General features: G+C 45.2%; 1 protein-coding gene across 5 annotated transcripts in view; it reads left to right on the top strand.

The window, feature by feature from the left end:
- agbl4 (AGBL carboxypeptidase 4) overlaps positions 1–26360 on the top strand; it is a 298733-nt gene that overhangs the window by 188607 nt on the left and 83766 nt on the right. For all 5 annotated transcript variants that reach the window (XR_007388912.1, XR_007388913.1, XR_007388911.1 and 2 more), the window contains exon 5: positions 10433–10649. Coding sequence is in view for 2 of the 5 variants with exons in the window: in XM_049005141.1 (XP_048861098.1) it covers positions 10433–10649 (217 nt within the window). In the remaining 3 variants the exon portion in view is untranslated. The remainder of the gene's footprint in view (positions 1–10432; positions 10650–26360) is intronic.

Below are 26360 nucleotides of genomic sequence, written 5' to 3'. Positions count from 1 at the left end.
TCTGCCCCAGCCCCCTCCCTCCTCCGTTGAGCCTGTGGCATAGAAGTTAATTGGCAGCATCTGCTGTCTGGGAGCCCAAGCGTCCAGATAACCCCCCTGGCACCTGGAGGCACCAGTCTGTCTTTGGGCGCCAGGCACCGGGAGCCAGAGCCCACAGCTGCCATCGGTGCCAGGGGGTTTGTGCTTGGCTTGGTGGGACCGGCTGTGCCATGCACCAGGGCCCCCAGGGGCAGATGGTTTACAGAGGGGCAAGTAAAGACCCAGCGATGGCCACCGTCTCACAAGACCCCTGCATCTCATTTCGAGCAGACAGCGGTTTACAGGATTTTAATTTGCCGCAATTATGTTCCTGTAAAATGTCAGGCCACAAAAAACCTTAAGTAGATACTGATTAAGATTTATATGTTTCTATTAATGCGTCATGGATTGACAGTGCTGGTGTCTGAGGGAGACCTGTAAATGTTTCTCCCTCAGCATCCATTTTTGTGCTGAACCAGTGAATTAAAATACACTGCTTCGGTAAACACAATTTATTGCCCATTTACAAGGCATGCTAGACTGAGAATCAGCTGATAATACAAGAATACACAGCCTTTAGCTTTTACCCTCATGAGTATACCAGTAAATAAAAAAACAACTGACCAGCCACTGGTTCCACTCCCCAGCACCCTTTCCATTCAGATAATGGTGCCCTGGGTGTGATCAGCTTTGGCGCTGACTTTGCAGGGTGGTCATACGCGTTGCGGAGGAGCGGCTCTCTTTCGCGTGGCAGTAGCCAGAAGCCTTTGAGATGGACAAGGAGGAGTTTAGGTCGTCTTGCAGACTTTTTTGTTCAAGGTGAAATAGGGGGTGTTTTTGGCTGGAGCTCCAGAGAGCAAGAAATTTGTGCAATCAAACTGCGGAAACGTTTCCCAAAATATACTATTTAACCTGAGTTTAGAGTGGAGAGTCACAGTGGGACATAGGGAATGAGTCACATAGATACAAATGGAGGGTATAGGTGTACAGGGAGGGTATAGGTGTACAGGGAGGGTATAGGTGTACAGGGAGGGTACGGTGGCAGCTTTTTCTCGAGGACTCTGAAGTGGCTCAGAGCACCAGCTTGCACTCACTCTACATTAGCAGCATTTGGAGCTGCATTAGCCACAGGTTGCTGGGATGTCGGGGGAGGTACTCGCCCTGCTCTCATTCAGGCGCTGTCCTCTGGCTGCCCTCCCCTCCCCTGGCCACCCACACTCCTGTCGTAAAACAAATCTGCACTCATTAGCACCTAGTGGTCTGCCACTGCCGGCCTCGCCCTCCCTTGTAAGCGGCGAATTGAGGCCCCTGCCTCGGTCTGTTCAACCAATAAAATCTGTTTGACCGGCCTGATCAGCACGCAGAGAGAGAGGACCAGTTCAGGACTGGGTCACTTTTCTCATTTTATAAAACGAAGTGTGCAGAACTGCAAATGCTTTAGCATAAAAGCACAAACTGAATGAGTATATAGACCTTCTCTAGCATATGTGTGTGTGTGTGTGTGAGAGAGAGAGAGAGAGATTACATATTGACAATTAATTCACCATGAACTAATCAAAGAACTTCTATTCTAATCACACTAAACACACACTCGTAGTCTAAACATACTACTTAAAATGAAGTAATTTTGTCCTCTTCATTAATCTCACTCAGAAGGCATCACCAGTTTCAAGTTCTAAGTTGCATAACCTGTTACCTTTTTTTTATATCTGTATCCCTAGTAGCACATATCTCTGGTAACATTTTGGAGTTTTGCTACAGCTCCACTTAAGCTTGTATTATTTTCCATTATCTGTACTGTTTGTTAGCTAAACCTGGCTGTTTGCTTGGCTTTCTGGTAGGCCGATTCAGTGTGATAAGAATTGCAAATTACATTAATGCTTCCTGCTTGTAAAATCAAATTAATGATTTGGCTTTGAATTCATTTAGAGGTTTCTGGCGTGCCTTTGTTTAACACACCCCTGTTTTAATTAATTTTGTTGTTGATCATATTTGCACACAGCTTTTTGTGGGTAGTTCAAGCTAATAAAAAAGCGAGGGGTGCTGTCGTTCTTTTATGCAGACACAGCTGACATGCTGTATGTCTGACAGGCATGGAGCGGTTGTACCGTTGTAATGCAACATTGGGTCCTTTTTCTCATGTCATTGTTGACATCATTTCATGTCAGACTTTCCGGACCACGCCTTTAAAATAATTTCACGCCATTATGATTTTTGCATTCTTTTATAATAAAATCCAAAATGTAGCTATACCAGAGCATTCTGCCTGCTGCTGTCAGTGTGAAATAGGGTTCCCCTTTAGCCGGTGGTAGCACACTGTGTTTGGATAACCCTGTGTTTGCGCATGGCCTGCTGTCACTTTAAATGTGCAGGCTGCTTACTCCATGCAGCCCTTGTCATTCAGCACGGGAAAGCCATCTGTCTTTTCATATTTTAAGGTCCTGAGATGTGTGAGGTCGACTCACTCAAAATCAAACACGGCGTATCCCCTCTCTCAGGTAGGTTATGTAAACTGCGGCCGCGGTACCGCATTCGTAAGGAGAAAGGTCACGTACAGGGGAAACCTCCCCTCGCATTTCAGGGCTGTGCCATGCGTGACCTGGCTTTTATCTTGCATTCTGCATCTTCTCTCGCCCCTGCATTGCTCGCATTAAGCCCAAATTCCTCATGACAATGGCTTGTGACACTGATGGATCTCCCGGCACACGCAGGCTGGATCGCAACCGCAATGGCGTGGGTTTCACACGATGCTCAGCCTTCTGTTGATTGATCCTTTGCAGTGCATTATGGGTTATCTGTGTCTCAGCCTGAGAAGCTGAGCTGCGCAACCTGCAGCCCTGCTCTCATGCTCCTTTAACTAATCAGGGCAAGTCCAGGCAGCGCGCCCACCGCCGCGTAATTAAAAGTGGCATCGTTGTCTGGCTGGGGTGTGGCCCCCTCCCCACCATGATGCAGAGTGTTCCATCATGGGATGGCGCTCTTCGCCAGCCTGGCGCCGGACTGTCCCAATATGTCAGCTTTATTCAGCATATCTGCACGTCCCCCCAGGAGCTGGGGGGAGGGATCTGTGTACATCAGCCCTGGGCCCCGAGCCTTCTGTTTACACACAGCTCCTATGGAAGATGGTAATCTGCGATTTGTACTGCTGGTTACATATTCTCTGTGTATGAATATATTTAACACATGCACACACAAGTGCTGTGTGTGAAACTCCATGAGGTTGCAGAATAGGCTGGTGGGGGAGCCGTTTGTTTGCCGGGCCCCTCTCCTCACCTCATATCACACCCTGACCTGGGACTGCGGGGGGCTGGCTGCAGGGACGTGGAGCGAGTCAGTGCTTCATTTGTTTGTTTTTGTGTAATCGGCTGGCCCTGCGACACCCCCCCCCACTGCTCCTGACACAACCCTGCACCCTAGAGCTCAGAGCTGACATCATCCTCTCAGCCTGTTAGTGCCCCCCACAGACCAGTGCACACCTGCCCCCCTCGCCTCGCGGGGTAGCGGTGGCGCCATGCCGTCTGGAATGTGACAGTCATCTGCTCCTGGCTAATTGCACCCCGGCTTCCAGCTCGACGGGACTCCCTGCTTCGTGGCGAGGAAGAGGAGGGACGATGGTGCATGGGCAGGCGCGCGGGCCCAGCTGCGGCTCACCGCCACCGCCATGTACCCTGTCGGCAGTAGATATCGGCATTGCGGGCAGGTTAAACCAAGCCATGTAGATTAACTGTATCTGATCTTCAGAGAAAGACAAAAGTAAATGCCACGTTCTTCACAGTGCACTGCTTCCCAAGCGGGATAGAAGAGACAGGACAGGCGTGTCATGTTCTCCTAAATGGAGGACCATAAAATCACTGGGCTGCCCTAACTGCAGCCTTCCTGAGAAATGACAGGCTCCCGTCTCTCATGCAGTTACCAGTCCTCAAGGCTGGCCCTGCTGGAGCAAGAAATGGCTGTAAATAAAAGGATTCCATTCTTCCTCATAGTCACTAGCATGACTATACATTCAAGCATCCATCTTCCACAGATTTTTGGTAAAGGGTTAATGATATAGGTGGCACTCTGAAGATCTAGATGGTATAAACTTTAACCCAGTTATCAGCCCAGCTGGGGGTGGTAGGAGCAACATCACTACCTTACATAGTTGTGTGTATTCTCACACCATGTGGGGTCATATGGGAATGACAGGAGCCCCCTACAGGGTTCATAACGCAGCAGCACCTGCTAGAGACCTCTGCTGACCCCGCTGCCTGTCTTCTTCCTCTTTATGGACACTTCAGACAGGAATGTCTCTCGCGCTTCAAGGAAACAACACGATTGATGTGATTTTCCTGCCCCAGTGAGCTACTGGATGAATCTTGACATCGTGCACAAGCACTTAATTTGATTACCATTTTGCATCTCTTACACGACGTCATGAAGCTACGTGCTGAGCGGGCTCCTTCGGTTGTGTCGCATAATTACTGCCCACTCCCGCTGTTTGATTATGTCATACTTAGAACTTTCTCTGAACCTTTCAAAATATCTGTGGAGCGACCTGCAAAATAGTCATACATCCATCTTCCAAACCACTTTATCTTTCTGGGTTACGGGAGGTTTGGAGCCTATCCCGGGAGCTACGGGCACAACCCAGGATGGGGGGCCAGCCCATCGCAGGGCACACGCACACACCATTCACACCTATGGGCAATTTAGTAACTCCAATTAGCCTCATCATGTCTTTGGACTGTGGGGGGAATCCCCATGACGTCATGGGAAGAACATGCAAACTCCACACACATGTGACCCAGGCGGAGACTCGAACCCGGGTCCCATAGGTGTGAGTTAACAGTGCTAACCACTGCACCACCATGCCGCCAATAGTTGTACACATAGGCAGATAGGCTTTATTATTGATTTAACAAATTGGCTGTAAGAATCGATAGATTTGTTGCTCTCTAAACTGCAACATACCTGATGCATTCCTCCTGTTTTTCTCACAATGCCTGATGAAGTAATAATACAGGATCCATCTTTTAAAAAAATAGGAATAAACAGAGTGGATATTGGGAATAAATGAGAGTAGGTGTTGAGAGGAACCATATGTAAGGCGGCTGGTTGTGCGAATTCCTGTCACTGTGTACGGATATCACCTCTGCGTTTTGGACCCAACTCAAATTCTCCTGGTCTCCATTTCTGCATGCAAGCTGGACTCATAAAAGCACTAGATTGGAATATATAACCCAGTGCATTTCCTCCAATTACTCTGGGGCATTGAGTTTATGATTTCAGGTCTAATGATCCAATGATTTAAGGTCCGGGAGGCTGCATGTTGGTGTTCATGAGGCACTTAGCTCTAATGCAGCCGTGTCCCAAAGCACTTATGAGGGGAATTGAAGCTGCTGGCTCCCACATGTGGGCACAGACGCAAACAGCCAGGACCACCGCACGCCCCCCGTCCATGTCGCCCACCTGCCCACATGTGCAGTCCCATTATGCCCCGATAGAAACTTCGGCCGTAAGGCATGCAAAAGCTCAGGTGTGTTCACCGTTAATTAATTCCCCTTTGTACAATAATGCATTGCTGACTCATGTTTTAATATATGTGATTCTACCCATGTTCTTTAATTTAGCCCCAGGGGCTCGAATGACGCATCAGGGTTCGTAAGTGCAGCAGAGGATGTATGAACATTAGAAGCAGGAGGAATAAGGAACATAATAGAAACAAATTAATATGCACCTTTAAGGGAAAACCCCCTGTGTGTTTAAGAGTGTGGTAGCTATGTAAATACAGCTGGTAACAATTAAAGTAAAAGGTTTAATTTGAATATGATATTGTACGTAATGTACCTTTTAGAAGCCAATGCTAACTTGCTCATTATGCTCTCTGTATGTTGAAATATTTAGCAGATGCTTTTGTCAAAAGCAGCATACTGTAGGCAAGCTTGGAGACCGCCAGCCGGATCAGCCTGCATCCTTGCAGTATTTAGAGTTAAGGGTCTTAGTCAAAGGCCCAGGTGTATAATATGATTACTCCATTGGCCTCAGGATTCAACCCTACACCCTACATACATGAGCAGAAACCCTAAGGGTGGAGGGGGGGGGTTCAATTCAGTTTGAAATCATTATTCTTCAAGGTGTCGATTTAAAAATTGCCACAAGAGTTAAAAATCAATTTTAATATATCATTTTAAACGTAGGCTACTGTAATTATATTGGTGACATTTGTAACTTCTAACATACTGCACCTGACCCGATTTTGTCAGAGCAGTGACTCGAGTTAGTCTGACACGGTGCTATCATGAATGAGCAGAACGTAGAGTAGAATGAGACTTTCTTCAGCACCATCTCAAATTAAATGGGCAAACTTTGGATTCTTTAAAGGTAATGGACACAGGAGTATGGCTGTCTGCTTGGGTTCATGGTTTGGTGCAGTTTCGGCACAGGAAAACAGAATTTGTTTTGAAATAGTTTATTGTTAAAACTGCAATTACAGTATCGGAACAGCTATAAAACAAACACAAGGCAATTTATCTTTCAATGTCTAAATAAGAAAGATGCTTATTTTCACAGTAAAAGTAAAATAAAACTGCATCATAACAATCAAAAGTAACCAAATCCCATATTCTCTACACTCAAATATGGTAAAATATCTGTAACGATAAACGTGGTTATTTTCTTATTTTAATTTCCTGGCAAAAGCACCTTAAGTGCCACAGGGAGACTCACTTGGAGAGACAGTTTCTGCCGTGTTCTGATTGTACACACACTTGGATGATGTTGTCTCAAACAAGTTAGCATGCTGGATGTGTTTCCAGCAACATATCTCAGTTTAGTATAAGACCAGACAGTCTTGGTCATATCAACTATTCTCTCTCTGGTGTTGGTGTAATTTATTGGGAAGCCAAAATGTTTCCAAACTACTAATTTATGTGATATGGAAGGGTCTTTCAGTTCTCCAGCACTACAGGCATCCAACTCAGAGTCACAATTTTGTATAGTGTTTCCTGTGTTGAAGCAGTGTATTAATTCACTTCATTGTGCAATCTGAACCTAAAATGGTGTAACCAAGCAGCACAAGACAAATACATGTACCGTTACAGCCCTTAGTCGTTATTTTAAATGAAGACCTGAACTGCTCTTTAGCAACATTGTGATACATACAGAATTAATAAAAAATGTTGATACAGTATCGATTCAGGTGGTTTCTGACAATAGTGGGATCATGGGTATCATGCATGTTCTAATACACACTGCTTGGAACATCCACACCTCACAGCAAATGAAAATGGTGCCTGGAATCGCACGCAACGTTGAAATGCACGGCAGCGCATGGCAGACGAGGTTGCCTAGTAACCGCGCCTTCCTATGCCGTCTTAATGTGCCCCTGACAGTCCAAACGATCTGGACATCAAATATGAGAACGGGTCTCATCTTCAAGTTTTATTTCAGTTATTTCAAAACAGTTTTCTGCTCATATTATTATGCAAAATGAGAGCACACTGTCTATGGGCAAAAATCCAAATGGCGCTGATAACTGGGACGACTCGCATCCGCGTAACGCAAACATTCATGGAGCCTCTGGCTTTTCAGATGCTATTTTAAGAAGCGTAATACAACACTTAACTTTTTTTCTTTTTTTAATCTGAAACCGTTCTGGTACGTCAAGTCAAGCAGGCTGTTGATGAATTATGTCACTTTCTAAGCCATTTAACCTTGACAACGTATGTGCCTGACAGGCTCAGTCGAGAAGCAAGCAAAAAAAAAGGAAGGAGAGAGAGAAAGTGATGACTCTGCTGACCTCTGTGCATGACTGATTTGAAAGCACAGACGAGTCATCCCCCATATGAAAGCTACCAATTTCAGTCCTCACTTATTAGACTTTTAATGGAAACCGACAACATCAGAGTGAGACGCCTTCCACTCCTGCAGATAGAGCTGTAAAGTGCAGAAAACTGCACGACATGCCGCTGGAGACGCTTTTAGCGGCCAGAGCTTCCCTGAAGTGAGGCCTTGTTCTCTAGGCAGACATGTCAGCATCACCGGAAGGGCAGCCCGGGATGAGCCGCGGCCTGAGTAAATGGCCGACAGGACGGGGCGGACAGGCAGTCAGGCAGCCGTACTCACACCTCATCCTGTGACGGTGGCTACTCAGATCTCACGGCGAGAAAATTCTTTCTGGAGATGGGGAGGGGCAGGGCATAGGGCCGTCTCAGTGCACGGGAGACACACGGCAGCATCATTTAGATAAAACACATCGCCAGAAGCGAGGCTGCTCAGGATTGGCCACCGTGGAGATATAAGCTGGGGTGTGGGGAGGGGGGCGCTCCACTAGCGGGCTCCGGGTGGAGGACACCAGGCTATCTTCTTTGGCCAATAACAGTAAAGCAGCCCAGAGATGGGGCGCCGTAAATTCCTGTCGGGTAATTAAAATCGATAGCGGAGACGCGCTCGGCAGCCGGCAAGGTCAAGCGGTGCAGTGCAGGCCTGCGTGTGGGACCCGCGCTGCACCAGGCCGGCGTACAGATACATAACGAAATGAATGAAGCCACCGTCGCCTTGTGTCATTAGCCTTGCGGCCTCTGCGGTAAGCAGCCTCTCGGGTCCTCCAGGTCACAGGGGCCAGCCTGGAGCGGTCCAGGGTGGGCTGCTTTCCGAAGCCCATGCACTGCACTTCAGCCAAGAAGCGGAGCTGCCAATAGACCCGCCGCCTGGCACGGAGCGTCCCCCCCGTGTGCTTGTGGCATGTGCAGACATCTGCCCCGCGTCCCTTCTGCTTGTGCGGGGACTCGTGCAAGTGCATGGATATGCCTGTTCACTCAAATTATGGTTTGCTTGTAAAGAATTACATAGTATGTAATATTTTATTGATAAGACTATTAGCAGTCATACTTCTGTTGCTCTGATCTTAGCTAAAAAGCTGGAGACTCCCTTGTTTTTATACTCTTCCCACCCCTCCCCCCGGCCTTTCAGTGAGCAGGCTGTATCCTTCCTGGACCTCAGTTGCACAAGGGTTGACTGGCTAATTAGCATGGTAATGACCTGCAGGACACAGTTTGCTTAGAAGGGTGGGGAAGTGCGTTACCCATCCAGGTGGCCAGAGAGCAGATTTAGTGGATTCTGGACAAACGCACCCTCTGGGCGGAAGAAGTCCATGGTCTCCTGGTGTGGCTGGCCACCGCGTTCTTCTCCTCACACCCAGCATGTGCCGGGGGTCGGTAGGGGTGGGACGTGTATGTTTGGGGGGGTGGGTGTTGTCAGCCGTATTAGTATTCCGTATAGGCCGCCACACTTGCGCAGAGATGGGATCGGTTTCTGTTTTACCAGGGGAGTAATCAGCCTGGCTTTTTTCCATTTGTCCTTTATTCCAGCAGAGCTTGGGTAATTTGGTTTAATTTTGGCGTTTCATCTCACTTTAAAGGGCCAGCAGCCGCTTTCTGTGTGTTCTGTGTGTGTGTTGCATATTGCATTTGTGTGTCGCCTGGGGTTTCATGTGTGTGTATGGCAAATGGGTGTGTAGGTTGTGTGAGTGCTCTGCACATGCTCCTCTCGCTCACTGCTCTTCCTCTTGGAAATCTTTGATTGGTGGGGGGGGGGGGGGGGGGGGGCGGTCACTGTAGTCCGCTTGGTTCATTTGAAACATCCTGCCGCTTCCCGCTTATCAGCCGGACTCGGTGCGGCTCCTATCGGGATCTGATACAATCTCCATCTGATGCTGCTGGTACAGGAGAGACACAGCCGCCTGTCAACAGAGCTTCCTTGTCTCTCTCATCCTGGCCTTATCTTCTCTTCCCTCCCTCACTCTTCTTCTCTTTTCCTGCTACAGTGTCCCGTTTTATATGCATTTTTTAACGCTCTCAGCATTCCCTTGGCTTCGCCTCCTTAATGCTCGTAACACACGTCTACTTCCTCGCCTCATCTTTTATCTTTCTTCACAATCCTGCACAGGCTATGAATATATTCCTGTGAATGAAACTGCACTCTTATAATATGTACTATTACTGTAACTGCAACATCACTATCAGCGCTGGTATTAACCAGCAATATCGTAAAAGGAAACTCCGGAGTCGTGACATCCCTTTAATAAACTAGGAATCCACTGAGGATGCAGTTCTCTGATCAGACATGCTGTGCAGGATTGCTTCTGTCTTGCCACTGCCATCAGACACCATGTAGGAGCAAGCAGAGCTGAGGAGCATTGACAGAAAAATGGCCTGTCGTCTGCACTGATGAAATTTACCCGAAGTCTCAGATACGCCCATCCATTAGTTACCGTGTGGGACAGAAGTCGGCAAAACCACGTGCCAAATGTCAGGGTCAGAAAAGCGAGTGATTGCTGGCTCCTGTGACTGTTTTAATGGCAGTGCTGGTGTACTGTTAAGAAGTGCTGTGAGTGTCACACCTCACGTTTCTCTTCATGTGTCACTCTTCTCTTAAGGCAAAGACTCCCCTCCAAAAACGTGTACTACTACCGCTGCCCTGACCATCGCCGCAACTATGTCATGTCCTTCGCCTTCTGCTTTGACCGAGAGGATGACATTTATCAGTTTGCCTACTGCTTCCCCTACACCTACTCACGCCTGCAACACTACCTGGACAGCCTGGAGCGAAGGAACCTGGACTTCCTGCAGAGGGAGCAGCTGGGCCTCAGTGTGGTGAGTGCCTTTTTTTCCTGCTCTGTAAGCTAAGCTATTCTTGTAGATGTGAGAGCACAGGTCTAGCCACACCTGGAAGCACCCAGCTGCTAAGATCCTCTCCACCGCTAATTTTGTTCATTGCATTTATATTCATATTCTCGTCTGCCAGATCGGAAACGTCACAGGGGTGGTCATGTGGGAGGCGGAGACAGCCGGTGGGGGTGCCGGGCCTCTGGGTCATTTATGGGGCGGTTCTGTTCCCGTCTCAAGCCTCCTGTCAAAGAGTAAAGCTGATCGCTTTAATCAGGGGGTACTCACCTCTCTGTAGAGCAGGTATTGGATTGTGCACAGCGCCTGCAGTCCTGTCTCGTGCTTATCAAATAACTGTAGAAGAAAAACTCATTAGAAATGCTTGAAAGATTATGGGTTTTTTTCTTTCAACATTTGTAAAGGAGAGTTAGCTGCAAGGGACAATGATGAAAGTACATTTATTGATAAGGAACTGTGTCCCAATATATTAAAACGAGGAAATTTAGAAGGTAAAATTTTGTGAGTAAAATCGCACATTAAATGTATATGTACATGACTCCGTATATATGTATAGGAGTCGGGAAAGAAATCACAGAAACAATTCATAATTATCAGACCTAAGAAGGATCCGGGCCTTCAGACAGCTTCCTTTTGGGGGCAGGGCATTGAAAAGCCTTAATTTCATTGAGGGATAAAAGAAGTGAAAATCTATGTCACATTCCCAAAGTTCCCGTAAAGGTCTGTGATTGGATCTGGTGATTGGGGAGGTCTTGGAAGGTGTTTGACTTCATATGGGTGATCATGAAGCCACTCTTTATATTATGCAGTTGTGTTTAAAAGTGAATGATGATATTATTGTTAAAATATCATGAGGGAACAGCATTTGCATCACAGGATGCACCTCATCCTGTAAAATGGCTTCATAAGATGCTTTGCCGCTGAAATTCAGGAACTGAATTCTGGTTCTGAGTTTCTAGGCTGCTTGCATATGTCACTTTCCCTGCACTGTAGAACAGTGACCTTCAAGCTAAACAAGCATGGGAGACACACAAATTCATACTATAGATTACCCTTAACATGTAACTTAACATGTAAGTTTCTAAGCAAGGAAATGACACCACCACCTCAAAACAACAGAGGATGATTTTCTTAGTTATTAGGGGAAGTGTGGGAGGATCTATCATGCAGTACAAAAATACAGGATAAATACTCATAAATACTAATAAAAGGATTTAGAACTACCTCCCAAGAGCTATGGTTGGGCCAGAGTTCCTCTGGTGGAAATGCAACAGAAGTGCTGGGTTCCTGAAAAAGTTCCTTGTTCATGAAAAAAAACTTCCTTCAATGAGAAACACTTTGGCAATTATGACTATGTAAAGTAACCATCAGACTGAACAACTTTCATGACTGCCCTTACCAGCAACTGGATGTAGGGAAAAGGGAGAAGATCACTCATCAGACCATATTCATTTTTATCATTTCTCAGGGTCCAAGTTTGTGCTCTTCATATCAGGTCATGTGTCTTTACACATTGACCTTGCATGTAAGTTAGAATAGAATAGAATAGAATAGAATAGAATAGAATAGAATAGAATAGAATGCCTTTTATTTTCATTGCATAAAGGTACAATAAAATTCGGTGTGTCCCCAGAACAGATTCAACACATACTAGCATGGCTCCGCATATTAAGCTACATACACATATGTAGTAAAAATCATAAGCAATGCGGACCAGTAAACTTTGAGTGTTTCTGTGGCATACAGCACATATATAAAAGGTGGGAGTATATAAATAGTTTTAAAGTGGTTATATTTACAGTAATTGCCATGAGTCTCTGGGATATTGCACTTATGTCCCATTGAAGCCCTGGGTGACAGTGAAAGACGTTAAACTGGCCCCAGGACGCCCCCAAGGACCACACGAGTCGCCTGCGGACCTGTTCTAAAAATAGCACAACTCACCAGTGAGCAGCACCTAACATTTAATTGTATCCTGTTGCTATTCTTCTTTAATCATATTTGCATTTATATTGATTTGAAAATAACAATATGTAAAAAAACGCATTTAAAACAAGTTTCGATAAGTTTCGGAGGGCGTTTCAAACTGGTAGCCCTTCATATGGCTCAGTATCCGTGAAGTAGCTCTCAGTTTCAAAAAGGTTGGTGAGCCCTGGTGTATGGTGTGAGGTGTAGGGTGTGTGTAGTGTGCGAATAGGGCAGCAGAGTGCAGAGCTGGGGGCCTGGGTGCGATGGGTCCTTGATGATTTTCGTGGCCCATCAAAGACATCAGATTTTGTATATGTCCTCTAGGAAAGGTAGCTGAGTGTTGGTAATTTTTCTGTGCCAATATGTTGTCTCTCTGAAGATGGAGCAGCTAGCATACCATAGCAGGATGCCACAGAGCACAGCATGCTTTCCACAGAGCAGCGATAGAAGGATTCCAGCAGCTGCTTGGACAGGTTAACATTCCTCAGTATCCTTAAGAGGTAGAGCTGCTTGTGTGCCTTCTTCACCAGAGAGGTTTTGTTGAGAGGCCATATGAGGTCCTGGTAGATGTATGTACCGAGGATTTTAAAACTGGCCACTCTCTCCACTATGTCTCCTCTGATATATAGAGGAGCAGGTTGCTCTTCCTGCTTTCTGAAGCTGATAATCAGCTCCTTTGTGTTGGATGTGTTGAGTGCCAGGTTGTTGATGCAGCACCATTCTGACAGTTTTCTGACCTCGTCCCTATAGGCAGACTCTTCACTGTTGCATATAAGTCCTATCACAGTGGTGTCATCTGCAAACTTGATGATTTTATTTGTACTGTGTGTTGGCATGCAATCGTGGCTATATAGGGAATAAAGAAGAGGGCTCAGCACGCTGCCTTGTGGAACTCCAGTGCTGAGTGTCAGGGTTGGGGAGTGGGGAGTCCGCAGCCTAATAGTCTGTTTGTGAGGAAGTCCTTCATCCATCTGCACGTGTGCTGACTGACTCCCCAGGTTGAGCAGTTTGGTCACCATTCTGCTGGGGATGATCATGTTAAAGGCAGAGCTGATGTCCACAAAAAGCATTCTCACATACATCACCCGGTGTTCCAGGTGATGGAGAGCTAAATTGATGGCGTCTTCTGTTGACCTGTTGGCTCTGTAGGCGAATTGGTGCTGGTCCAGGGTGGGTGGAAGTGAAGATTTAATGTGCCTCAGGACCAACTTCTAAGCACTTCATTATAGTGGGGGTGGGAGCTAGGAGTTTGTAGTCATTAAGGCTACTTAAGGCAGCAAAAGTTACTTGGCAGAGTTAAGGCATTTGGGGACAGTGCATTTTGACAGAGTAAGGTTAAAGATGTTGCTGAATACCTCTGCCAGCTGATCTGCGCAGTCTCTGAGTGCCCTCCCTTGAATTCCATCTGGGCCAGCAGCTTTCCTTGGGTTGACACTGCGGAATACTCTTCTGACACCATTCATGCTAACAGTAAATGCCATGTTGTTAGCAGCTGGTGCCGGTGCTGTCCCAGTCTCTGCCTCAGTCACCTCATTCACCTCAAAATGGACAAAGAAATGGTTGAGTGCCTCTGCTAGTGAGTCACCGCAGCTGGTGGTTGAGTCTTTGCTGCCTTTGTAGTTTGTGAAGTGCTGGATGCCTGGCCATACACGTCAGGGGTCTCTATCATTGAAATGGCCTTCAACCTTCTCCCTGTAGTTTGTCTTCGCATTCTTGATGTCTCGCTTCAAGCCGGATCTTCACCATTTCCAGACCTGAAGACTGCATTGCGATCTTTTAGCTGAAGCTTGATGTCTCTTGTAATCCATGGTTTACTGTTTGGGTAGCATTGAATGTGCTTTCTAATGGTAACCCTGTCTACACAATTCTCTATAAAAAACCCGACAGCAGATGTGTACTCCTCAATGTCTTGCTGTGCAAAAAGGTCCCAGTGTGTGTGCTAAAAAACAGTCCAGCATTTGAATGGAAGCACCTTCCGGCCAACTCCGGATGGTTTTCACAGTTGGCCTTGAATTGATTGAGAGATCTGTATGCAGGGGTGAATAAAAGGGATAAGTGGTTGGACTGGCCTAAGTGGAAGACTCTGTATCCATCCCTAATGTTACTGTACACATTATCCAATGTGTTTTGGCCTCTCGCTGGACACGTCACATCTTTATAGAATTTAGGAAGGACTATTTTGAAGTTTTCTTGGTTGAAATCTCCAGCTATGATAACAATCCCATGAGGGTGAGCAGTCTGTAGTTTTCCGAAATGCTGTTAGCAGGGTGTCTAGTGCTGTTCTCTTGTGTGCTTTGCGCTCGGTGGAATGTAGACCGCCGCAATGACGACCGTGAACTCCCACGACAGATAAAAAGGTCGGCATCTTACTGTCATGTACTCTAAATCAGGCAAGCAGTCTCGCTGTGCTGTGCAGCCTGCTAACATAATATCTTTGTTGGGGATCCCCGTATGTAGCCAGGTGTAGATTATTGTCACGACTGAGCTCGTACCGATTTCTGTGTCGAAATGATCAGCTCCAGTTCCATTTTATTGCTGAGAGGTCTGACGTTGGTAATGTAAATGCTCAACAGCACAGTCTTGTGAGGAGCGTTCTCTAACCTGGACTGTACGCCAGACCAGCAGCCCTGTTTCTGCGTCCTTTCTCCTGTGTCTCCAGGCTGGTATCGTAATCCACGGAGACGCCGCTGCATGGACGATCTTGTTCGGGATGCGTTCTTGTTGGCATTCCTTGCTGAAATCTATCGAACTGCATAGTATTCCAATCTTCAGTAGATGTTCCCGATTATGTTTTGCTTTCGTTGAAGTTACGATTACGCTGCTCGACAGATACGCTAAAAGAACAAGCAAAACACAAAGGGAGACTAAGGCCGCTGCATTCATGTACACTGCCATCTTGACATCAGATGACATCAACTGTTCTGGTAAGTTAGCTCTGAAAGGCAGCACTGCCATAAATTCCAGATTTGCGAAGCTCGCAATGTACAGCTTTTGTGGAAACCAGGTCAGGGAGGTGCTGATTCAGTGCTGCAGTCATTCTGAGGCTGTGCTTTTGTGGTGTTTAGCAGTGATCCTATTACGTGTTTGTCTACCACATTGGGGAGTTGCAATTCACAAACCCCTTTCCTCTTTGTCAATGCAGTTTGTCCATGTTTGACATGCTATCATGATTTTGAAAACTGTTCCCTTTCACACAATACAACTGTGTTATAAAAAACACAGTGTGAAAAACAGAATGCAGTAATTTGCAAATCATATAAACACATATTTAACTGAAAATAGAACAACGTCAATGTATCACCTCAGAAATTTAGTTTTATGAAAAATATATGTTCAATTTAAATTTGATGCCAGCAACACTTTTCAAAAAAGTTGGGACAGGGGCAGCAAACGACAAAACACCAGGTTGAATATCTCACAACTAATTCGGCTAATTGGCAACAGGCCAGTAAGATGATTGGGTAAAAGGAGAGCCTCCCAGAGAGGCACTGAAGATGGGGAGAGGTTTTAAATCAAAATTTGAAATTCTTTTTGGAAATCATGGATGCCGCATCCTCTGGGCTAAAGAGGAAAAGGACTATTCAGCTTATCAGAGGATAGTTCAAAAGCCAGCATCCGTGAGTATGGAGGTGCAATAGTGCCCATGGTTTAGGTAGCTTGCACATCTGGGGAGGCACCATTAATGCTGAACGATATATACAACACATGCTGCCATCCAGACAACAGCTTTTTCAGAGAAGGCCTTATGTGTTTTATAAATGATTTCATTCTGTTTTCATTTACATTTTACAGTACACAGAATCTCAACTCTTTTAGAAACATTGCAAATAATTTTGTGAGGTTTTTTTGGCTGATTCACCTGCAATTCTTTGGACTCATTGGATCTGTTCATTTCCTTATGTTCTCTTGAAAACTCACATATCAAAGTGCTGATTATCTGACCTCTTTTATAACTGACTTCTATATCTGGCCTACTGCTAACTGACGTCTAACCTAATATGATACTTTTGTAGCCACATTTATACAATTATAATTTATTTATTTTGAAGTTGAAATCTTTTTTTTATGTGTTTATTTGTTACTTTGTCTGTTCCCAGTATAACCAATAAGAGCTCAGCCATACTGAGTCATTGTGCAGTCAGGATAAATATGCAGTGTTAAGCTTTAATAACTGTGCCTCCTGTGAAGTTTGCAAAGAGTGAAGGTCTATGTTCATGTTTCAAGACCACAGAGAACTTTGTCCTTCTGCGAGGAGGAGACTGAGATGTGAATGCATGTGCTTTTCTGCACTTGCTCCTCCATCGGGTATTTCCATACCCCCACTTTTATTTTTCCTCCCGTCTCATTTAATCAATAGTAAAGGTGGGTTCATTTTAGTTGAATATCACCTGTATATCACTGAGACCGGTAGCTTTGCTTTTATACTCTCTGGATAAGTTATGGCTTCATAAGGTGTCAGACATTGTAGGGAATAAAAAATGGTTTGATTTTTTTCTTTGGGTATTTATTATTTGTCCATTCAAGGTAGAACTCTGTTAGTTAACTTCGGGTCACACATGCAATAGCCTGCAACTGCAAGCTGTTCACTTCTCTTGAGCTGTTAGGTTATTTCATGGTGTCTACAGGAGCTTCTGTGACCTCTCATAACACCTAAGGCATTGATGTGGCCTGCAGAGCATACCGTACAGTGAATGGAAGGTAGCCGGATATGAGGCAAAAAAACCCACAGCTTTATAGGTGCGTAAGAGCTCTTTGGGTGGAGAAGGAGGCTCCCAGATGGAAAGAGCTGGAAGACTGAGCATGAAATTAGACTCATATCGCAACAGTTGGGTTGCCGTGAAGTGAGCTGCACCAAATCTGAGAAGGAGGCTTCACATCCTGTTGGACTGCTCATCTGCCTTGCTTTTCCTGTAAGCTAACAGAACAGACGTTTCCAGTGGATGCCACGTTCCATGCTGACGAAAGGAAAAAGCATGTAAAGTGTCTGTAAGGAAGCAAGCCCTCCTGGACCCATACTGCATTTTTAGGCTAAGTGTGGTGTTCTCTGGGAACATATATGTCTGAACACAGGCTTGTGAGCTGACGTGAAAGCACAATTGCAGTAAACCCTGTAATTTGTTTTCTTAGCTGGGCTTTCTCTGGAACTTACCATCAAAGATGTTAAGTTTTGACATTCCCTGAGCACGACCCAATAAACCCAGTGTAGCTATCAGATGGGAGGTAAGAGGATTTCTGTCCATATGTACAGTGCATTTCTGACCCCAAACGATGCTTGTGAAATATCCCAGGCTCCCCTCATTTCAGAGCCAAGAACTCTAATTTCATGGATCTATAATTCCCCCATGTGGTGCCTGAATTGCGGAAGACTCCTGCTGGCAAATAAATGAGCCACGCCTTTCCGTTATGCTCCCATTAGAGGACAGTGCTAAGTCTGCTACAGCTGGCATCAATCTCAGTGATAAAAAGCTCCTTGAAACCTGCATGGACTAAATCGGATCACTGATTAGCTCACTCCTTTAAGACCTGGAGGACAGTGGAACATACTTATGTGCAACAGGAATGTGGCAATATAAGGTCAGCTTTTAAATCATGGGGCTTAGTTCACCTTATGGCTTAGATCAAGTTCTCTGCACTTTGTCCTACTGTATATCTCCTTATAACTTGGTCTAGGTCTTCTTAGATTAGGTCTCCCATACCTTGGTCTAGCTCCTTCTGTTCCTTAGATTATGTTCTCCTTACCTTGGAGTAGGTCCCCTATACCTTAGATTATCTCCCCAGTACCTTGGCCTATCTCTCCCTGTACCTTGGAGTAGGTCCCCTATACCTTAGATTATCTCCCCGGTACCTTGGCCTATCTCTCCCTGTACCTTGGAGTAGGTCCACTATACCTTAGATTATCTCCCCGGTACCTTGGCCTATCTCTCCCTGTACCTTGGAGTAGGTCCCCTATACCTTAGATTATCTCCCCGGTACCTTGGCCTATCTCTCCCTGTACCTTGGAGTAGGTCCCCTATACCTTAGATTATCTCCCCGGTACCTTGGCCTATCTTTCCCTGTACCTTGGAGTAGGTCCCCTATACCTTAGATTATCTCCCCGGTACCTTGGCCTATCTCTCCCTGTACCTTGGAGTAGGTCCACTATACCTTAGATTATCTTCTCGATACCTTGGTCAAGCTAGTACCGTAGAATAGGTCCGCTGTACCTTGGCCTAGCTCCCCCTGTACCTTAAATTAGCTCCCCCTGTACCTCGGTCTAGCTCCCCCTATACCTTAAGTTAGGGCCCCTGTACCTTATCCTAGTTTCTGCTGTATCTTGGCCTAGGTCCCCCTGTACCATAGATTAGCTCCCCAGTACCATGGCCTAGCTCCCCCTGTACCATATGTTAGGGTACCTGTACCTTTTCCTAGCTCCCCCTGTACCTTATATTAGCTCCCCCTGTACCTCGGTCTAGCTACCCCTGTATCTTGGGTTAGGACCCCTGTACCTTGTGCTAGCTCCCCCTCTACCTTAGATTAGGGTCCTTCTACCTTGTTTTAGCTTTCCTTTTAGCTTTCCCTAGGTGACTGGATACTTTAGTAAAAGTAATCCCATTATTTTGAGAGTTCCTGATATCATAATCTACACCAATTTATACATTAATATTGATTTCCTTATTCCTTAATCTTCATATGATTTTACATTGTTGTAGGTCACTTTTTAGGTTACAGCCCAATACTGTCAAGCAAGTAAAGCAAACGAGTTTATCAGTTAATCATACGATCTCAGAATGGGCACTTCTTAATACTGCTGTAACTGAACTTCAGAATGATACTTCTCTTATATCCTGTACCCAAGGAGCAATGATTCCTAAAATTTCTCCTTCAGTCTCTGAAGGACTTTGTGTTAAACCATAACATCATCCAAATTAAAATTCATTATAAAGCCAAAAGAGCAATTGAATGTAACATCATTTCATGGTAGAATAATAATAACATTACATAAGGATGATTTTGACCATCCATCAATTATGACTTACTGCTTATTCAGTCCGGGTGGGAGTGGTGTGGAACTTCTTGGATAAGCACACCGTATAAGGGCCACGTAAAGTCCAGGAAAGCAAACTGAATTTAAAGGATGGAATATTCTGGATTACCGGGAGTTTGCTCCTGCAACATTACACATGGAAAGATACTTCTAGGGTGGCGGTAATGTACATAAGGCTCAGGGGCAGGGGACGTTTCCGGAAACACAAATTCCACATTGCAGTAACCAGGGCTGAGCGTATTCCCTAATGCATTTGCCGGCGTATTTAGTTTATGATGGACAGGTGCTTAACTCTTATGTTTTTTTCTCTTCTTTTTTTTTTAATCAGATTATTTTGTCCAATCCTGAACCGAACACTTAGCTCTTCCAATTGCATAGGAGCTTCGACATTTTGTTGGCTAATTGTTGCCGTTTTAAACTCATTTTTTTCCCATGGAGTTTGGCAAATTAGGTCTTTTTTTAGATTTATATGCAATTTTGAGCTGAAAACCTTTGGACATATCATAATCATACACAATACATGCTCACTTTTTTAAATGAATTTTTCTACACAAGTACGTGACACATAATGACAATGTTAATTTCAATTTTACTTTACTGAATTTCATATTGTCCTTCATAATGGATTCATTTAGCACAGTGCGAACGGTCACAAACTTGCTAGTTTCTGCGAAATTGAAATGTAAAATGGCATGAGCAGTTGAAGAGGGATGTTGCTGCATCAAAATTATAGTTTGTTTTATGAACACAAATATGCACTATATCTATGCACCCATACCAAGTAAATGCAGTCGATTGCGTAAGCTTTTGAAATGGATTTTGGCATTTAACGTGGGATGTGTTGGGCCCGGCTTATAGTGTTTTAAGTAGTATGAGTTTAATGGCAAGTGTGTGTCAGTTTCACCTCTCTTCATTCGGGGCTCGCAGTCCTTGTGCTTCATACTTGGATAAAAGGCTCATAATTGAGTATATAATAACAGTAATGTCTGTAAATTATCCTGTACAAAAGACAGAGAAAGGGAGGGCATGACAGACGGAATCGAGTGAATGCTGGAGACGGACAGGAGAGAAGACAGAGCCCTCCGCAAACAGCAACAAAAGAAAATCAACCATAATTGTGATGCCTTGTCTGGGTGAAATAGCGTGGGGGCCTGTCTGGCTGCAATTTGGGGAGGGCGTCGATGTAATGTCACTTCTGAGGGGCACTTAGGGCTGCCTCTTTTCGCATTTCATGTCTTTTCAAATTTCGCTCTCTTTCTAAATTTAGTTTTTAATTGCACTCAAAGTCGCTGCAGGAAACCGCCATTTCCAGCCAGCCGCATGCATGTTACATTTCCTGCTGCCTGCCGTCAGCATGGGATGGTGCTCTGGGGTGGGGGTGGATGTCCGGAAGTGTGACCCCAGCAGGTGACAGTGCCTTTCAGTCACCTGTGCCCGATCCCCTATAAAATGGCAATAAAAACGTTGTTTCTGGAATGACGTCGGAATTCCTGTATCCCTTCCCAATGACCGTCGTTATCCCGTGCTTTCTTTCTGCTGAGACCTTAATGGTGGTTTTCCTCCTTGTCGTTCCTCTCCGCCGTTTTAATAAACCCGTCCCCATCTATGCTCCAGACTTTCACCCCATGTCACGTAGTGCTGTTTGTCACCCCGCTGGGATCTGCCGCTGTCTGCGTGCAGGATCAGAGGAGCCCGGAAAGCACCCTCAGTGTCGGCCCTCTCACGTCCCTCTGCCAGCACCACTTCTACAAACAGTTTGTTACATTTTTGGCTCCCTGATATTTTACTTCAATCTGGTTGCTTGCTTGTTTGTTTATCTACTCCGCTTTTCTGACTCCCCACCAGCTGCGCAAATGACATTTCTCCCGTAACTCGGATCAGGCGGCGGCGTAAGTGCAGTTGGCGGGGGACGGGGCAGTGACTGGGGCAGTGACATCTACTTCCCCACACAGCACTCACACTCCAGGGCGAAGCATCATTGTACTGCTCCCGGGGTCAGTTTGACCCCTGGCAGAGAGCTACAATATGAAATGTGACTTCTCTTTAAAGTTACATGAGTGTCCATAAGTTAGATATTTTATCTCAGTAAAATAATCCTGCTCCTTCAACCACTATCACCAATAAAATCAACTCTGTTATGTAATTTTCTATATTTATTTTTTGCTACTTTTTTATCACTGTCATCATATTGATTGCTTATGTAAATTTTTTTTCAGTAGTCATTTTTTCATGTTTATAGCTAAATTTTCTCTTTACTGCTTGACCAGCCACATGCATCTTTCTCTCTATATCACAGTAAATGGCAAGGAAGTCTCAAGAATTGGGAAGATGCCTCAACTCATCTTTTCTTTCAAATCTCTGAATCCAGTCAAGCGACTGAAATGGAAACAAAAACAAGCCTGAATCCAGCCTAGAATAATAAACATTGACATGAGACAGCAGCCATAGTCATGTGACCAGCATGTTATGCATACAGGGGAGCAGAGCGAACCTGCAGGTGTGAAGCCCTGCAGCCTGATGGCGTTTAGAGTGGACCTGGTGGACCAGATGGCCTGCAGATATTCTGTGAAGGAAGCAGAATGCAGGGGGATGGATCTGGCTGGAATAAACGAATGGCTTCCTTACAAGGAATGCACCAGAAGAAAACATTTCATATCAGAACTTCTAATGTAGCTGTCCAACACCATGTCAAAATTCAGCAACAATTGTGGGAAATGCCAGTTTCCAAAATACCACACCAGACAGCATCACTGCAGGGCAAATGCAGTGCATGCGTATGTGTGGCCTGTACGAGCTCTGGCAGGGATGCACAGGACAAACACAAAAGAGAGAATCTCAGTAGCATTCAGCACAGTATCAAACTACACTGTAAACTCTTTTAATCGACCAAATCAATTCATTGCATTCGAACTTGGTGTCTGAATCTCTTATATCAAGCGATTGCATTTTTTTTATTGCATTAGCACAAAGATCTTCAAGTCCACAACAAACCTGTAAAGCTTATCAAAATGCATTGTTGGTTTTCATGGTCCGTTTTGATAGTGAAAAAATGATGTTAGGCAGTACTGGTAGGGGGTCCCTCGCTCTGGTCTGGTCAGATATAAGAAAGGCCACCTCATTATAATATCAGTGTGATTATGTTACCATATCTATAATTAATGTCAAATTATAATTATTGTCTTTCTACCTATTTGCTAATGTTCTAAATGTATATGCATCTATAAATTATTTTACTGATATTCTATCTAATATATATCAGCAGTGACATCATTGTTCTTCATTTGAGCCACAAAACTGATATCAGCATTTCGGGAATCATAGTGATGTCAGTCATTAGGGTGGAACTTCAGTAGATCTAGCGATCAGTAAGGAATCCACATGGCAGCGAATTGTATGTTACAGTGCAGCTCATACTCATCAGCGGCGTGTCCCAGGGTGTTCTGTGTCCCACTAGCCACCATGATACAGGGCTACCTTGGGCCCTTTTTCTCCAGGCTTGGTAATGTTCTCCATTGCTATCCTATTGCATGGTGCAGCTTCAGTGGGTCTCTCCTTTTTCCCGGGTCCTTTCTTTGGCTGTTGTCTGCGTGTCCATTGTATGTGGCCCTTTTCATGCGCCTGCTTCAAACGCTTTTCCCATGGGACTGTGAGCTACAACATGATGAGCTGTTTTGTTGTTTGCTAGATGCGGATGACACTTGGCCTCTTGGCATGGTCGTTGTGATGCCTGAGGGGGAAGCTTGCATTATTTTTCCTGCTTCTTCATCATCACCCAGACCTGTGGTGTGATTAAAGTAGCTGTCTTGGCCTGGTTTCCTGCTCAGACGAAGGCCGCGGTCCTGAAGGCCGGGCCGGCTTCTTTGTCGTCATCCGGGCCCATGCCGACTGCTTCAGCGGGAGTCAGGAAGACTCAGGAGTGCTGCCAGGTTTATCGCGCCTCTCCAGTGGCCTTCGCACAGCAGCTTTGGATGCACTCCGCTGGCAGCCCTGCTTCTCTGCTCCATCCCACTCACGCAGGTCATGTGGAGTCCAGGAACTAGGTGAATCTAACAAGTCCGATCAGTGACTGCTAAATTAACTCATGGCTGCCTTTGTCTTTAGCCATCTATCCACACATCCTCTTGTTCAAGTTTTTTGGAATCCATTCATATCATTATCAGACATATTCCACTCTGATACCTTGTTAAGTTGGAGTCATGTGATCCATGCATGTGATCTGCCATTGGTGGGAGCTTACAACTCTTAAAAGTTGCAAACACTATGGGCTGAAGCTGGCCCAGGCTTCTATTGAGTCTGATTGGTCTCAAGCGGTGTGTCATTTCTCAGTGGGTCTAAAGGCCTCCTGCGGATTTTCCTTTACTGTCGCCATTTGGTCGTCCTGAATGCAATGCTCATCCTCCCCCCATCTTGTGCGTCCATGGGGTAGCGTCTTCCTATTTGATCAGTGGCTTTCTTAATGCTTTCTACTTATGGAGGCCGGCTGGATGTTTGCCCACATTTGCCAGGTCCAGTTGCTGCCCCGAGCTGCCTGCTGTCTTTGCAGCTGTAACTAAACCGGTTGGTGACCAGCCTTTCCTGCTCATCACTGTTGTGTCCAGAATAATGTGATCATTCATATTTCCGTGTTACTTTGGCACGTAATCAGTTCAGAGACTGGTCCCACGTGTGATACTTATTTTGTTCTTACTTTTGTGTTCCTATAATGTCTCTTTATATCAGGGTTATTCAAACTACGGTCCTCGAGGTCTGGACCTCGATTCCAAATCCAGGCCTTGTTTTCAGTTCTCCCAGGTCGTTAGTTTAATAATTACTGATTCTGATTGGTCAGAGCCAGGTGTGAAACTTCTGACCAATCAGAATCAGTAATTATTATACTAATTACCTGGGAGAACTGAAAACAAGGCCTGGATTTGGAATCGAGGTCCAGATTTGAAGAGCCCTGCTTTATATTTTACTTCTCTGTTTTATTCAAAGCACTCCTGATTGTAATAACAATTACTCTTTTTTACACAAGGAAACAATCTTAAACATAGCTTTTTTTGTTATTAATCCTGATAAAATGAGCCCAGACTGTCAGACATATGCTTTATTTTTTCACTGAAGTATTGTTGTCAATATATTGTTATAAAATCTGATGTATGATCTTTTTTTTATAAATGTGTACAGCCTGCATATTGAACAGTTACGCTCCACTGATCTCTGTAGAAATTGAAAGGAGTGCCAGAACAGTAGACACAGAGAGGGAATTGCATTTGTGTCATAACACAGGAAAAATCACCCAAACAAAACCCGGGTTCCAGAGGTGTGAGGCAACAGTGCTAACCACCATGCCGCCCCTCTTATTTCCATATTCATTTTAAATTAAGTTTTATACAAAATTAAACTGTTTTACATTACATTTTTGTAATGTAATGTCCACATGACTGCAAAGCTGATGGGTCAATGTAAGGTCTGATGGTTTGAAGGTATGTTGTAACGTTCTCACTTGTTGGCATTTGTATAGTGATCCGATGTATTACTTTTACTCAGCATTTTATAAATTATTGTATGTGTGTGTGGGTGTAAGTGCTATTTATGTGTAATGTGTTTTTTAAGTACCAGATGAAGTGTTATGTGGGGAAGGATTGAGTGACCACCATGGAGATGTTAAATTAAACGGGAGAGAATTACAGCAGCTGCAAAGGGTTCCATCTCTGCAGGTTTGCCGGAATAATGACCTCATGAAAAACGCCTCAGACACCAGCCATAAGGTCACATGAGTGGGAGCAGAGACTAACGACATGTAAAGCCAGGCAGGAAGGGGCCGGGAGGTGAGGAGTGGAGCTGGCTGACTCACCTAGTGGCACGGGGTATTTTTGGGGCTCTAATGGTCAGCGAGCCTCCTATAGACAGCCTGTGGGGGGCCGTATCCTCCCGCCTCTTAGTGGGAATAAGTGCTGAGACATGCCCTGGCCTGGAGGGCCAACGGGGCTGATTCACAGGGCCGGAGCTGCACCTGAAGCGAGAAGGTCAAAGGTGGGAGGGCAGCACGGACTGCTGATGCCGGGGGTGGCAGGGGGCAGCTTTCTTACTCTATGTTCTTTGAGCTATGGGCATTTAAAGTGGCCCATTTTCAGGAACTTCTTCACAATGTGTGCACACTTTATTGTGTGCGAATCATATGGTTTCAACTGAGTACATACAACACATGGACAGGGTCAGGAGGTTCACTTACTGATTGGCTCAGCATCTGAATGAATAAGATGCCCGATCTGAGTGATTTTGGATGTTATTGTTGGTGCCAGATGTGGTGGGTCTGGAATCTCAGGAACAGTTACCCTCCTGGGATTTTTCATGCACTACAGTGTCTAGGGTTTACAGAATGGTTCAATGAAATGAAACATCTAGCGAATGCCATTTCTGTGGGTGAAAACTCCCTGTTAATGAGTCAGAGGAGAATGGCCAGACTCGTTAAAGTTACCCAGAAGAGCACAAGTACAAAAATGTCATGGATCAAGCTTCATAAGAAAAGTTTCTAGCATCTTATTCAATCCATGCCTGAAGAATGTAGTCTGTGCTGTAAGCAAAGATGGTATCAGCCAGCCCTAGCCAGGGATACCTAGTAAAGTGGCCACTGCGTACAGGTGATGGCCAGGTTCTCAATGCACATTATAGGTATGGATTTTGTTATACCTTAGTATGTTTGTGGA

Source organism: Brienomyrus brachyistius, unplaced genomic scaffold (genome assembly GCF_023856365.1).
Source record: "Brienomyrus brachyistius isolate T26 unplaced genomic scaffold, BBRACH_0.4 scaffold152, whole genome shotgun sequence".
In the NCBI taxonomy this organism is placed as follows: domain Eukaryota; kingdom Metazoa; phylum Chordata; class Actinopteri; order Osteoglossiformes; family Mormyridae; genus Brienomyrus; species Brienomyrus brachyistius.
Note: the sequence above shows the minus strand (reverse complement) of the source record. Positions and strands in the feature narration are given on the sequence as shown.